The sequence below is a fragment of the Hyposmocoma kahamanoa genome, unplaced genomic scaffold, assembly GCF_003589595.1.
Source record: "Hyposmocoma kahamanoa isolate Upper Pololo Valley unplaced genomic scaffold, ASM358959v1 200, whole genome shotgun sequence".
Classification (NCBI taxonomy): domain Eukaryota; kingdom Metazoa; phylum Arthropoda; class Insecta; order Lepidoptera; family Cosmopterigidae; genus Hyposmocoma; species Hyposmocoma kahamanoa.
In genome coordinates this window covers 951,876-966,741 of record NW_020653724.1, presented here as the reverse complement: position 1 = coordinate 966,741, position 14,866 = coordinate 951,876, and the positions used below count along the sequence as shown (strand labels likewise).

Below are 14,866 nucleotides of genomic sequence, written 5' to 3'. Positions count from 1 at the left end.
TAAGTAGCGTTTTTTATGCTTACCCTGAATATAAATGTTTATAAACTATATTTTAAGGAGTAATTTCATGGTAAACGTTAGAACTACTAAAACGGAATATTATCATATTTATCCAAGTACACCAAAAATTTCATTAGTGCTTTTTAAGTGCAGGATTTGCGGTGTATTACTGCATTTTATTTGAGATGTTTTTGTTGGTAGTACGGAGGGTATTTATTTAGCAATGCAGAATAATAATTTTTATTTATAAAAATTGTATTTAAACTTAATGCTTTTCTAATTTGCGGAACCAAATAGCCACCATTTTGCGGTAAGAGGAGCCCATCGCGGGAGCGGATAATTTAGATTTAATCTAATAGGAACTATGTAATTGTAGTTCAGTCTCAATTATTTGGGAACATTGGCATTGAGATTAGAAAATATCTTCATCTGAGGAATCAAACATTTTCTTTATATTTTTATGTATATCTTTAAAATGATCTTTTTTTCTACCTTACTTGTTTTATCTTCGCTATGTTTAATATCTTCACCACAAGAATCATCAAAAAATTTACTGACCACAGTGGACTTCACTAGTCTAACGTTTTGGTTGTTACTTTTTTAGGGATACCAAAGTTTATTTCACTTTTTTTAGTAGGCGCACTATTCCTTATAATTTTTTTAAAGCTTTTTCATGTCTATTATTCTTGTTTTTGCCTATTTCTTCTTTAGAGAATTCAAAGTTTGTTTTACTTGTTTCTTTAGTCGGCGTGTTCTTTCTATTTGCTTTTTCTTGTTTATTTTTCTGGCTTGTAACTATTTCTTTTTTAGGGATGTCAATGTTTATTTTTCTTTTTGAAATTATGTTTTATACTGACCTTCTCTATTTTCCTTTTTCGAATTTTCTTCTTGTCTTTTTGCAGCTTGTAACTTAGAGTTTTTTCCAATAAAGGACTTATTAGTCCAATGTAATCTAATATCTGAAACCACTGATAGCTTTGCTTTGAGTATACTTGTTTGGTGTCTCGTCAATAGCCATTCTACACGAAGGTTTTGGCTGTTGGGTCGGGTCTGGTGCAGTATAACGTTCTATAGTAGGACTCAAACAGTTTGCCATTTCTCTAACAAAGCTGTAGTGTTTATGTCTAAAAAGTCTTCTAGTTGCACAGAATTGTTGTCACGAGAAGATGGCAAGTCAATAAACCAGAGATGATATCCGTATGAGCATATCACAACATTTTCACAAAAGAAACCACTCTGACCAGACTGCAAGGGCGAAACATAATATTTGCTTTGCTTTTCCTCATTCATCAATCCAACAGGACTGTGCGTACTCACTACGCTATTTACATTTATTTCTTGAAGTGCAGAAGGTGAAGAGTTCAAAGAGGCCGGTTTTTCTTTAGACTCTTTATCGTTTTCGTTCTCTGGCTGATCATTATTCGTATTATTCAATGGTGCCCTCGTTGCCATCTCCACAAACAATCGCCCACGATGTATCGTTTTTCTACAAAAATACAATTATTTCAATGGTAAGGCACTACAAACATTGTAAGTCAACTAGAGTGTATTAACTCAAAATCATCAAAAATATAGGTAATGAAGATGTTTAATTTCTATTTTGATATGTTAAGATTCATAATTTCAAATAGCACTATTCACGAGTAAATATTCATTTAGATTTGTACAAAATATCACAAGAAACCGAAAAAAAAAATTCTTCAACAAAACTGTATCAAGTCTAACAACACTAAGTAAACCAACAAGAATGTCTTAAATAAAAATACTTTTTTCATTTGAATTTGCGTAAATCAATAATAGTGTAGCAAATAGCGATACCAAAATTTTGTGTTTTGTTTCAAATGATCTATATTGTACCAACATGAATTAATCATGTAAGTTTTACATGCCTGAGTCACCAATACCTCTGTAATTCGAAATAGCGGTAGAAAAAACACTACGACACTTCCTCACCTTATCGAACTCCGATCGTAACTGAAGATGGTGCAATGTTGGAGGGGGTGTTGCAATAGTCAGCAAAGCATCAACAGTGACACACAGCACCATCATTTAGCTGTTTCTTACAATATTCTGTTAGCGTAACGAATACAAATTAGAACTTGTATCGATTATTGTCATACCTTAAGCACGTAATCGATTCGAACTTATTATATTTGATTTTTTTATATTATTTAGATTTAATTATTATTATAATTGAAAAGTTTTTCATATTAATTATATATTCTTTTAAAAGTACGTCTAAATTAATGCCTGCCTGATATCATTTCTGTATGTCAGTTTAGCAATAATAACATTTAAAAGTATTTAAATCCCTTTCTAAAAGAAATGCCAATCAGTCAAGCATCGGTCTACCAAAAGCGTTAACCAATGAAATCGCAGTCTGTTAACCCACCAAAACGGTGGTGGGGCGAAGCTTGATGGTATGGTCACTAAAGAAAATTTATGCAGTCTGTGTTCGAATTTCCTAGACAGAGGTAATATTGTGAATCGGAAGGGTTTTGTGGCTTGAAAAAGAAAGAGAAACGACAAACAAGGAAAGTTTCAAGAAACACAAAATGTGAGGAAAATCTAACAATTTCACAGTCCGCGATAAAATTTTAATTCAAAGACTAGATTTGAAAAATGTCAAACTTAATATCCAACAGCAAATAGAAGATTTTTTTGAGGATGACTGCAACACAAAAATATCCCCGGAGAAAAATGAATTTATAACCTGAAATGGACTCAGGAAGCAAAAGAGGTATTTAAACGATACTTTAATTAACCTCCGTAAGAAGTTTATGAATGATCAAAACAGTGACGTAGGATATTCCACATTTTGTAAACATCGTCGCCCATTTTGGGTACTTTGTCCAAAAGAGTCTTTCTTTTTGAGTCTTTTTTTTTTGGGCTGGCAACACAGCGGTTAAGTTGTAAACTTAAGTGTTCCGTAATTTTATTTTAAATTTAATTGTTTTTATCGTTTTATTCTTGTAAAACCCCATTTCATTGCTGAATAATATCATTACAAAATATACTTATACAGTTTTTAAGTGCATACATAGTGATTTGATCAGGTTGAGTAAGTAAACAAAGTGACGTTGAAAACAGTCAGGTTAACCGGCCTAATACTTTTCAAAAAGTGTCTTATGTGAAATAATATCAGTGTTTGCAAATCACATTTATCAATTAAGTTCATTGTTACACAACTGCAACAGTAATTATCGAGGTTAAAGGTAATTTGAGCATTTTCTAGTCACTTTGGAAAGATAGCCGTTACGAATTTGTTTTTAAAAATTCTGTGCTATTTCGTAAGTATTTCCATAATTATTAAGATAAATAGGTAGTTAAACTTATAATATAACTGAAGAGTGGTTATTTTGTCTAATATTTAGTCTTTGTACGGATAAATTGTAAGTAACATAACCTCACTATTTAGTAATCGCTCGATCAGCTGTCTTTCTTGCTAACGTTCTTTCAAATTGTTTTCATTTTCTTTTTCAAAAGCATACACAATGTTTACACGCAAAGCTGCTGCGGAACGTCAATTGGAAGATAAACTCCAACACGCTTTATTAGAACTCAAAACAGCAAAGGCACTGAATGAGCAATTGCTAACAGAAAGAAATGATAGTGAAAAGGAAATATTGGACATTTTAGATAGGATTAGGCAATTAAAAAGTGATATGGCTCAATTGCTTATACAAATTACGGAGGTACAGTACCAAAGAGACCAGCTACAGATTGTGGTAGATGGATTCGACCAAAGCAGCAGCGCATTCGAAGAAGCCCTTGCACGCATTTCTTCATTAGAATGTGACCTACGAGACGCATACAATCAAATAACTATAATGGAACAAGCAAGGGACGAACAACAGTCAACACAGTCGCAGTCCCTATTTGATGAGCTGATCAGCAGTGCTCCCACAATGGTCTGTGCTGTACCACCCTCCTGTTCAGAACCAATCACCACTGATCTGACTTGTGAAAGTAACTCATTTAATTCAACAGCTTTAGCTTTAAATTGTAGTAAAAAAAAATTAAAAAAGTATGTCAAAATTAATAAATACATATCCAGTACAAATAAATTAATAAAGAAAAATGCAGCATTTTGTAAAAATATATCATTAAGAAAAGAACGTCAGAGTTTGTTGAATGAATTGAGTGATTGTACCATTGACTTACAATTATATGGACGTCGGGTCCGCGCTAAAAAGTGTCCGCACTTGTAAGGCGCTAAAATCGTATACAGAGCGCGACACTCCGCTTTAGTCTTCATTTGTTCTACTGACAGCGCGATACTGCGATGACATTACAATTTAAATTTCGAATAGGTTGACTTGGGACATTTTTTTCGTGGTTTTTGTATTAGACCCGTCGTCCATTTATTTGTAAGTCAATGGATTGTACACAAAATCTTGAGAAAAATAGGCTTAGCTATGAATGTGACACACAGCGCCTCCAGGCAGAATTACATAGTGTAACAAATTCATTAAAATTAATAACACAGAAATATGAAACTGCGCAATAGGATATTAAGGAGCACACACATGCTATGGATAATTTATTAGATTTATGTAGATATAATAATGACAGATTTGACTCTTTAACAAATAATCAAGTTTGCAATTGCAAAGAAATAAAACCACAATCCTCCCTGTCTGTGTGTGTCACTAATCCCTCCTCATTGTTGTTGCAGGAATCTTGTTTAGAATCAAAAAATACCTCTTTGTCAATAACTAGATCAAATGCAATTCAAAATAATATAGTTATGTATAGTGATGAAATGGGTAAAAATATAGGTTTGCAACTTAACCACCTAGGATTAAAATTAACAAATATTTGCATGCCAGGTGCAACATACTGTAAAATATTAGATAGTATTTTGTCAACTAAGTTTGACAAAGACACTTCATTAATAATTTTAATTGGCAGAAGAGGAAAATGTAACAAAAAAGATTTAATACAATATTTTTCACAATTAAATAATTTAATTAATATAAAAGAAATTATTTTGTTAGCTTTTCCCTTCAGCAATTGCCTCACAACAAGTGAAAATAATTTGAGGCATAACTTAAATAGGACATTACACAGCTTGACATTTCATTATAGTAAATTTCATTTTATGGATACTAATAATTTTATTAGTAAATATTTTTATTTGACTAAAGATAGGTATTATCTTACTAGTTATTTTAGGAGACAGATAGCAGAGATGCTATCGTATTATATTAATAATTCAGCCAAATCATTGGCTACCAGACCGGCTGCTTCTATTGAGCAGTCCGTTGACATAGGTCAGTTTAGTGACAATAATAATTCTGTTGAAATTAATTCAATTTCTAATTATTTAAATTAATTAATAAGACAACGGAGAGATACTCTTGCAACACATTGATAGTAAGAAACCAACCTAAAACACACAGAAATAAAATAAATTTTATATTAAACCTGGTGCACCAAAATATTCAAGGCATGAAAGGCAAAGAGCTAGAAATAGAATTATTTATTAACTGTAACAATATTGATATTCTTTGTATTACTGAACACCACTTTCTATCACAACATCAGTTCATGTTTAGCTTCAACAATCACCAGGTGGCTAGTTCGTTCAGCAGAGAAAAAGCTATTCATGGCGGCTCTTTAATTCTTATTAAAAATAATTTAAAATTTAAAGAACGTACAGATATTGTGAGCCTATCTATTGAGCGGACTATAGAGATATCCTGCATAGAGCTTGAACGGCTTGTTATATTAAGCGTGTACAGACCCCCTCATTCATCTTACGAACTATTTGAAAAAAGATTAGATGAAGTTTTAGCCAAATTAAATAATATAAATAAATATATTGCTGTTTGTGGTGACTTCAATGTTAACTTATTAGAAGATTCCAGTGCTAGCAGTAGGCTCATATCATTTTTCCAATGTTATAACCTTGTGAATCTTTTTTTGGTGCCTACTAGAATAACTTCTACTACTGCCACTTGTTTAGACAACATTTATACCAACGCCGTACCTAGTAATAAATCTATTATAAATAAATTAACTTCAGATCACTGCGGTCAATTGGCCACTTTTAATATAACTGTTGACAAAATGCCGAAAAAGGATATCACATGTGTTCCGATAAATAATGGTCGACTTAAAGCTTATAGAAATAACGTAATGCTTAAACTAACTGACATTCCGTACGTTAACGATCCCAATAAATTGTATAATTCAGTTTTCAACATAGTGAAAAGTGAACGTGATAATGTTTTTAAGTCCAAAATCATAACTATTAATAATTCATTGAAATTTAGTGAATGGGCGACTGTGGGAATTCACAAAAGTAGACAAAGGCTATATGATCTTTACGATGAAAGAACTTATAACACTAGTAACAGTTTTAATGATTTTGTTAGGAAATATTCGAAAATGTTTAAACGTGTTTGTGTGGCAGCCAAAGCAATGTTTAATAATAATAAAATAAAAAGCAGCGCGAATGTAGTAAAAACGACTTGGAATATTATAAATAGCGAAACTGGAAGGGTCAAACCTCGTAACTTAGATTTTCAACTAAGATTTAATGACAAAATTGTAAACACAGACGCAGAAGTTGCTAAAATATTTGAAATTTTTTTTACCGATTTTCCAATTTTGACTACTAATTCGTTAAATTCATCTCCCACGGCCGCTGAATCCTTACTAAAAGAAAATAATGCAGTTAGTATCACTAATTTAAGGTTCCGTCATGTATTTCCAAACGATATTGTTAAAGCCTTTAAGTCTATAAATATAAAAAATACTGCTGATCTTGATGGTCTTTCAGTCAGAGTAATTAGTTCTATAGTTGATTGTATTGCGCCTTACTTAGCCTGTGTCTTTAATAAATGTGTTGATGATGGTGTCTTTCCTGACCTCATGAAGCAAAGTAAAGTTATTCCACTTTTCAAATCTGGTAGTATTTCTGACCCCACCAATTTCAGACCTATATCAATACTACCAACTCTCAGTAAAATATTTGAAAAAATTATTCTAAATCAGATGTGTGCACATTTTTATAGTAATAATTTAATGTCTCCTAAACAATTTGGTTTCACTCGGGGTCGCTCTACAACCGACGCTGGTGTAGAGTTGATTAATCATATATTTGATGCATGGGAAGTCTCACATGATGCTATTGGTGTATTCTGTGACCTTTCCAAGGCTTTTGATTGTGTGCACCATGATACACTGGTCAGGAAACTTCGCCATTATGGTGTGGCGGGACGTGATCTCGACCTTCTTAAATCGTATTTGCGTGGTAGGGTACAGAGGGTCGATGTTAACGGTACGAGATCGTCAGGGTCTGTAATTAGCATGGGTGTCCCTCAAGGTTCAATTCTAGGCCCATTTTTGTTTTTAGTTTATATTAATGATTTACCTAGCCTTATGGAGGGTATAAAACATGAGATAGTATTGTTTGCTGATGATACTTCCTTATTATTTAAAGTTAAAAGGCACCAATGTTCCTATGACGATGTGAACAATGCTATATCTAAAGTAGTTGATTGGTTTGCTTTTAATAACCTACTTCTTAATGAGAAAAAAACAAATTGTGTGAAATTTACATTACCCAATGTTAGAGAGACGGTTACAAACATTGTAGTTAGAAACGAAAAATTGAATCTTGTGGATACAGTTGTATTTCTAGTTATAACGTTAGATGCTAAATTGCAATGGGGTCCCCATATAAGTAAGTTGTCAAAACGGCTCAGCTCTGCAGTGTACGCGATTAAAAAAATAAGGAAACTTTCAGACGTCGAAACCGCTAGATTGGTTTACTTCAGCTACTTTCAAGTCTAATGACATACGGCATTTTGCTTTGGGGTAATGCCGCCGATATCAATAGAATCTTTGTCCTGCAGAAACGTGCAGTTAGGGCAATTTACAATCTGGGCCCCAAAGTATCTTTGAGAGATAAGTTTAAGGAAATTAACATTCTTACACTAGCCTCACAATACATTTATGAAAATATAATTTATGTTAAAAGGAATAGTAATTTCTTTATGAAAAATAGTGACAGACATAACATTAATACGAGGAATAAAAATAAACTAGTTTTTCTTGATAGTCGTCTTCACAAAGTCAAACAATCATTTAAGGGGCAATGTATACGCTTCTATAACAAGATTCCGGTTGATATACAAAATTTGCCTTTCACGAGGTTTATAACTATAGTGAAACAAAAACTTTATACTAAAGGTTATTATACAACTTCTGCGTACTTGGATGACAAAAATCCGTGGTAGTAACCCGTTTAGCTCATGGAGGTAGTCTCAATCTGATGTTTCAAATAAAAAAATATTGTAAATGTTATTTACAAAGAGCAACCCCTAGAGTTTCTTGCTCATTCTTCTCAGGGGAATCTGCCTTACGAATGAGCGGTAGAGTTTAACCATTGTGACGATTTCAAGTGTAATTATGCTTATCTATGAAATAAAGATTATTTTGAATTTTGAATTTGAATTTGAAGTCTCATTGAAATACCTGCGCTTGTAAGGTACATATGAATTTTGATTTATTAAACAAAAGTCTTAACGAAAATAGAATCATTGTTCAAGGAAATGGTACTGCTTTACTCGAAAGTTTATGTTGTGATATTTATAATGAGAGAGGCTTGAACTGAATTTGTCAAGTATGCAAAATGAAACAAATTAACTTTCAAGAGTTTAACAATGAAGATAAGATAAACAATAACATGAGTGGCGTACAAAGAAAGAAAATTATACCACAAAAGGAGAAGAAAAAACTAAGGTTGTTAATTCAATAACAAAAATGCAGGATTATCCAAAAAATGTCACAGAAAAGGTACAGAAGGCAATAAAATCACATTTGAAACACTATGCTATATTGTTGCTCAGTATAAATTTTTAAATGATAAGTGTCATGTGATGACTTTCGCTCGGGTAAGGCATCCGACAACTTATGCCTACAATATAGGTGGAGATGGCGTAACTCAATTGACCACCATAAAAGATTTGGGTGTAGTTTTCGATCGGAGGTTAACGTTTCATGACCACATCGAAGCTCTTGCCAAGGAGTCTTTTCGGCGTTTAGTGTTCATCCTTAGAAACTGTAAGGATTTTGAAAGTGCCTCCGTGATCAAACTTCTTTTCAATGCATTAGTGCGAAGTAAATTGGAGAGCTCCATGTGTGTGTGGAACCCACATGAAAGCACATATAGTATTATGTTAGAGAAAGTACAGAAAGCGTTTCTTAGATATTTACACAAACATGCCAACGGGTGCTATCCCTACATGTATCCTATTGCTTTTCTACTGGGTTGCCTAGGATATAACTCGCTGGAGGTTAGTCGAATGAAACACCAACTTGTGGTTATGTGCAAAATTCTCTGCGGCAGTATAGTTTCCCACGATTTGCATAATGAGTTGTGTCGACTCTTTGCCCCCGTCAACTACCACCGCATTAGAAGACACCAGTTGATGGCCACCGCATGGAGCCGAACCGTAGCGCGCGCTAAATCACCCATACCGCGCTCCCTGTGCGCGCTCAACTCTCTCCTCGCCACCAACCCTGAATGCGACTTGCTTGCGGACGGATGGTCACTGTTATTGTTAAGATGCCTATGCTATTGTGAAGGCGATGCTTGAATGGTACTTAATCTTGTTGTGTTTATTAAGTTGTTATGTTAGTAATGTATCTTTAATTATTGTAATTGGTGTGTCCGTTATAATTAAAGTAAAATAAATAAATAAATAAATAAATTTAAAATCTCTAAAGGCGACATTGACTACCAAGGAGGCTGTAGTACACCTAGATTTCTCAGAAAATTACTCAGTCAAATTTAATGAAGAGATACAAAGTTTTCACTTCGGTGGTAGCCGTGCACAAATAACATTACACAATGCAGTAGTGTACCTCATTGGTCAAAATAGTGAAATTATGAAGTCATATAGTACTTGCAGCATCACTGAATGCAATCAACATGATGCAAGAGCTGTATGGATTCATCTTATACCACTCATTGGTTACATCTAAAAAATATCACCGCAGAGTGACATAATACATTTTATATCTGACAGCCCATCAAGTCAATATAGGAACATGTTTTATGAACGGTACATGTTTTATGTCATTGGACAACTACACCAAGAGATTCCAGAGTTGAAATCTATAACCTGGAACTATTTAGTAGCGAGACATGGGAAGGGAGCGCCGGATGGAGTTGGTGCAACCCTGAAAAGAACTGCAGATCAAGTTGTACGGCTGGGTAAAGATATTGGCATAATTGATGAATTGTGGAGGCAAATTCGAGGCGAAGTTAAAAATATCAAGCTGCTTTCTGTCTTAGAGCAAGATGAGAAAGAGAAAACGTTCCCCTCAGATGTTCAACCATTTCGTGGAACCATGTCAGTGCATCAAGTTCTCTGGTCATCTAACAGCCTTCGAATGACCTTCAGAAAGCTGAGTTGTTTCTTTTGTGAAAATGGTGACATCCATGTGATAAGCTCACATGGATATCATCTCTGGTTTATTGACTTGCCAACTTCTCTTGACAACAATTCTGTGCAACTAGAAGACTTTTTAGACATAAACACTACAGCTTTGTTAGAGAAATGGCAAACTGTTTGAGTCCTACTATAGAACGTTATACTGCACCAGACCCGACCCAACAGCTAAAACCTTCGTGTAGAATGGCTATATATATAATAAGAACCTACTTTAAAAAATTAAATTTGACTGATTAATTTTAATAAAATAATATAGATTTTAAGGGTAATTTTGTAATGTCATTTACTAATAAAGATTTCTCTGTGATTTTTAGACTGCTTAATATAAACTAGTTTAAGTGAACTTATAGTGTACAATTTGCTGTGATAATTTTTTTAATAAAATTGTTTTTTTCCTAGATGGTGCCATAAGTAACCGTAAATTACAGTTAATAAATATTTAAGTATAAGAAGAAATGTTAATTTGTATTTTATGAGACTAATTTTGATTTATTTATGAAACTAATTATGGTTTAGAAGGTTTATTTTGTTATAAATTCTCCTAATTATAACAATTTGTGCATAATTATTTAAAAAAATCTGTTTTTATTTTTAGTGAATGTTTGTTCTTTCATGTTTGATTTAATTTTTTAGGTAAAATAAGTGTTTAAATGTATAAAATAAAATAAATAAATAAAAATAAATTGAGATAAATAATTACAGAACTAACATTTTTAAGAGAACAAATCAGCTTAAATTGCAATAACCCAAATTTTTTCGACAATACCTGCTTAACTCAAAATGAAAAATTTCTTTGTATGCTATATTCCCAACAAAACAGTCCTTACTCAAAAAATTAAAATAACTTTTTCCCTGTTAATTTCAAATTAATTTGGTAAGTAGGAAATTGTTTTCGTGTCAGTAACAACTTTATACTATACAATTAATTTTAATAATGTATCACTGGCAGTGAGTAAGAGGTTTTTCGAAGATTCTGAAAAATTTTTGAGTTAACACACTATTGTAATAGCAGTGCGGTTTGTCACCGTCTACTGTTTCTATGAATTTCTCTACTTTTTGTTCCATAGATTCCATTGTCGTAATCGGTTTTTCACGACATCATTCATTCTCATCATCATCATTTCATTCATCATATTAGTCAGCATCCTTTTCACTGCATCCCTCTCTTTTTCAATTTTTTCTTTTTCCTGTTTCAGTTTACCTATCTGCTTTTTGTGATTACAGCGTAGTTTTCTTATTAAATTTTTCTTTTTTTGTTTTTTTTTTTAATTGATTTTTTTTTTCTTTTTTTCTTCTGTTAGGCGCCTCTTGTCCTTGGTTAGAAGGTCTTTTTAATGGATTTTGTAGAAGAACGATATCTGCATCATTTTCATAATCACTTGTGTGTGGAGGTGTGCCATCAATCAGCAACTGCTGTATTCTTCTGTTTATTTTCTTTTTTTCTACATATTGTTTGCTATTTTGCTTCCATTTTTTCCTTTGATGTCTCTTCTCCCTTGGTGTCATGTCGGCTACACTCTTGATTTTTTTTGTTCTTTTCGCTTTAAATATCTAATTCTTTCCTTTTCTTTCTGAATCGTATATTTTTCTGGATCATTTTCTATTTCTTCATATTTCTTTCATCGTCGCAATTTTGCTTGAACTAACTTTTCTTCACGGGTCTTTTTGAACTTTACTTTAGCCATGTTTAGTACATGTAAATAACGTATAATAATAATTATGATTCGCAGACGGTTATAACTGAGGCGAGTATAAACTAGTGGAACCTAACGCGAAACTTGGAAATGATTGAAGCGAAGATACTCATGACCTGAGCTGGTTTTAAAAGTTAAAACAAAAACTCATTACCATAATTTATAATCATTACCATTTCCCAAATAGTTGATGGTAAATTATGGTAATGAGAAGAATGGTAATGATATATTAGTACTTTTTTAAGTTTCGCTCTTTGAGTAATAACAATACGCAAGTGTAACAGTTAAGACAGTTTTTGAACTCGATGCTGACTATCTTAGCATTTACGATACAATTAAATAATTAGCACTTGTCCCTAAAAAGCACGAATGGTGATGAAAAAAAAACATACCAAGGCTAAAATCTCCTCCGTAAATATTATTTTCACAAAATTCTGCTAGCGTTCACCCTGTGCTCTGTTCTCCGGTCGACTGAGTTTGAAATCATGCGCGGGGAAGGGGGTGGGGAACAACACTATTTGAATGTTAGCAGGCTGATTTTGTTATTTCAAGTTGGATTGATGGTAATGAGTTTTTATTTTTTTTTTACAAAATTATTTTATCATCGCGAACGTAAACAATAATCGCAAAGTACTTACGAATTTCACAATTTTATTCCTTAATATGTTCATTAAGCACCTCAGAAGAATAGCACCCAGTAATATATCAGAATATTTTGAAATTTATTTCCAATCCTCATAATTCGTGTCTCGCACGGTGTTGGTAATGCTATTTCAGCATTATGTTTATTTTTTTGCATACTTATTCCTTAACAATGCAATTAGTTTTAGGTGGCAGGAATAGAACGTCACTCAGCTTAAATATTGAAAAAATATTTGATCGTACTTTTTTAAGTTTGATGAACATGCGATTTGCAGCAAACGAGAGAACCACCCATAATTGGACCCTGACAAGAGAGCGACAAAGCTTATCCTGAGACCTGAGAAAACTGAAATGCTCTTTCAGATACCTGGGAGACAAAGGATTATGTAGAATGTTGTAAAGAAGAGAGACGAGAAGCAAATTCCTGCGGAGACGAATGGGAAGCCACTTGAGCTGATTGCGATAGTGTGAGATTCGATCATATTTACGAAGGCCTAAGATGAACCTTATACATAGATTATGCAATCATTCAAGCTTATTTAGCAGTTCTTCAGTAGCATCTAAATAGCAGGAATCTGCATAGTCTAAGAACGGTAATATAAGAGATTGAGCTAAACAGATCTTGGTTTTTAAAAATTTATTATTTAATTATTATATTATAATTTAATTTGTGATAAATTCTTTATACTCTTGCCAGTCAGTAGTTTGAATTTTTTTTTTCTATTTTATTGCTTAACGCTGTTGATAGTATAAGAATTATTAAATGATCAGTTCTTGTACGTTCTTTAAGTTGGATCGTGAAGCTATGATATCAGTGATATCAGATATGTGATACCAATCAAACTGTTTTGCAAATTTTCCGCTTCCGCCTTGGCCCTAGTGTATTCACTTGTATCTCAATACAAGTAATTAGTAAGAAGTAATTAGTACATTCGGCGCCAACATCGTATATTTATGTCCTTCAGCTATTATTTTTATGTCTAATATAATGTTTAGTTTGTGTTTAAGTCATGCGCTATCACGAATCTGTTCGATCATCCGAAAACAATGCTCCTTAAACCTCGTCAGGTGTAGTTGTTACTTCTATTATAGCTAAACTTTGTTTGAGTAAGCCCAATCGTATGTATATACAATTATGTATTAAAGTAACTTAATTTTAACTTGGTGGTTTTATTTCATCTATTTATTATACAAATATATTTTTTTCTTTAGAACAATATTTTCTACAGCCAATAGTTTCGGCCTCATGCGGTGTGCATTACATTGCATTAGTTTAATTAAATATTTTTTATAATCCATTAAGCTTAGGAAACTATTTAATATAGGCTATTTCTATATATTAGCTACCACTGCCAAAAGTAACCTCTCAATACAAATTTATTCACATTTTTATTTTCACTTGAGTGCTTTAAAATGATTTCTTTTTGCCAAAAATCCTCTATGCGTGCGTTTTGTTCATGTGTGTTTACGTACGTGCTAGTGTGTTCGTGCATGCGAGCATGTGTGTATCCGCAGTTGTTGATAATTTAGATTTAACGCCCATTTTTGTCTTTTTTTTACTGTCGTGTTGTCAGATTCTTAACTTCAGAAAGTTTGTAGCAAATATTGTTGTTAAATTGTTGATATTGGTAAAGAAATAGTCTTTTGGCGAAATTTTTTGTACCGAGATTTCCTTTAAACGCCTTGGGTGTCCGATGAAGTGCACCTCGCGTTTATTGTTAACGCCCCTTTCAATTTCTTCGGCTTCTGATGGCGGTGATAGGTCACGCACTCCAATGTAATGCTGTCACTCGCACTGCTGTCGATCACTTTTCCTTTGTTCCAATATGCCTACACGGTTTGCGTAATCTTGTCGCTTATTCCCTATTTTTTCTTGCGATTGTCCTAGAGTTAATTTCGTAACTGACTTACGTGTTATGTACACAGAAATAACTGGAGTATAAATATACTTACTTCAGAGAACACCAAAAATGTAACTAAGGTAAACCATTTTTCGAACTGTGTACATTTTTACAATAAGATTCCGGAGCATATATCAAGATTACCATTTTCTAA

At 32.9% G+C, this 14,866-nt stretch overlaps 1 protein-coding gene across 1 annotated transcript in view; it reads left to right on the top strand.

Annotated features, from left to right (window-relative positions):
- Nucleotides 1-9,614, top strand: part of LOC113226751 (ascorbate transporter, chloroplastic-like) — a 68,584-nt gene extending 58,970 nt beyond the window's left edge. The window contains exons 6-7 of the mRNA XM_026459480.1: nucleotides 9,295-9,311; nucleotides 9,365-9,614. Coding sequence (XP_026315265.1) covers nucleotides 9,295-9,311; nucleotides 9,365-9,614 — 267 coding nt within the window. The remainder of the gene's footprint in view (nucleotides 1-9,294; nucleotides 9,312-9,364) is intronic.
- The last annotated feature ends 5,252 nt before the right edge of the window (nucleotides 9,615-14,866 follow it).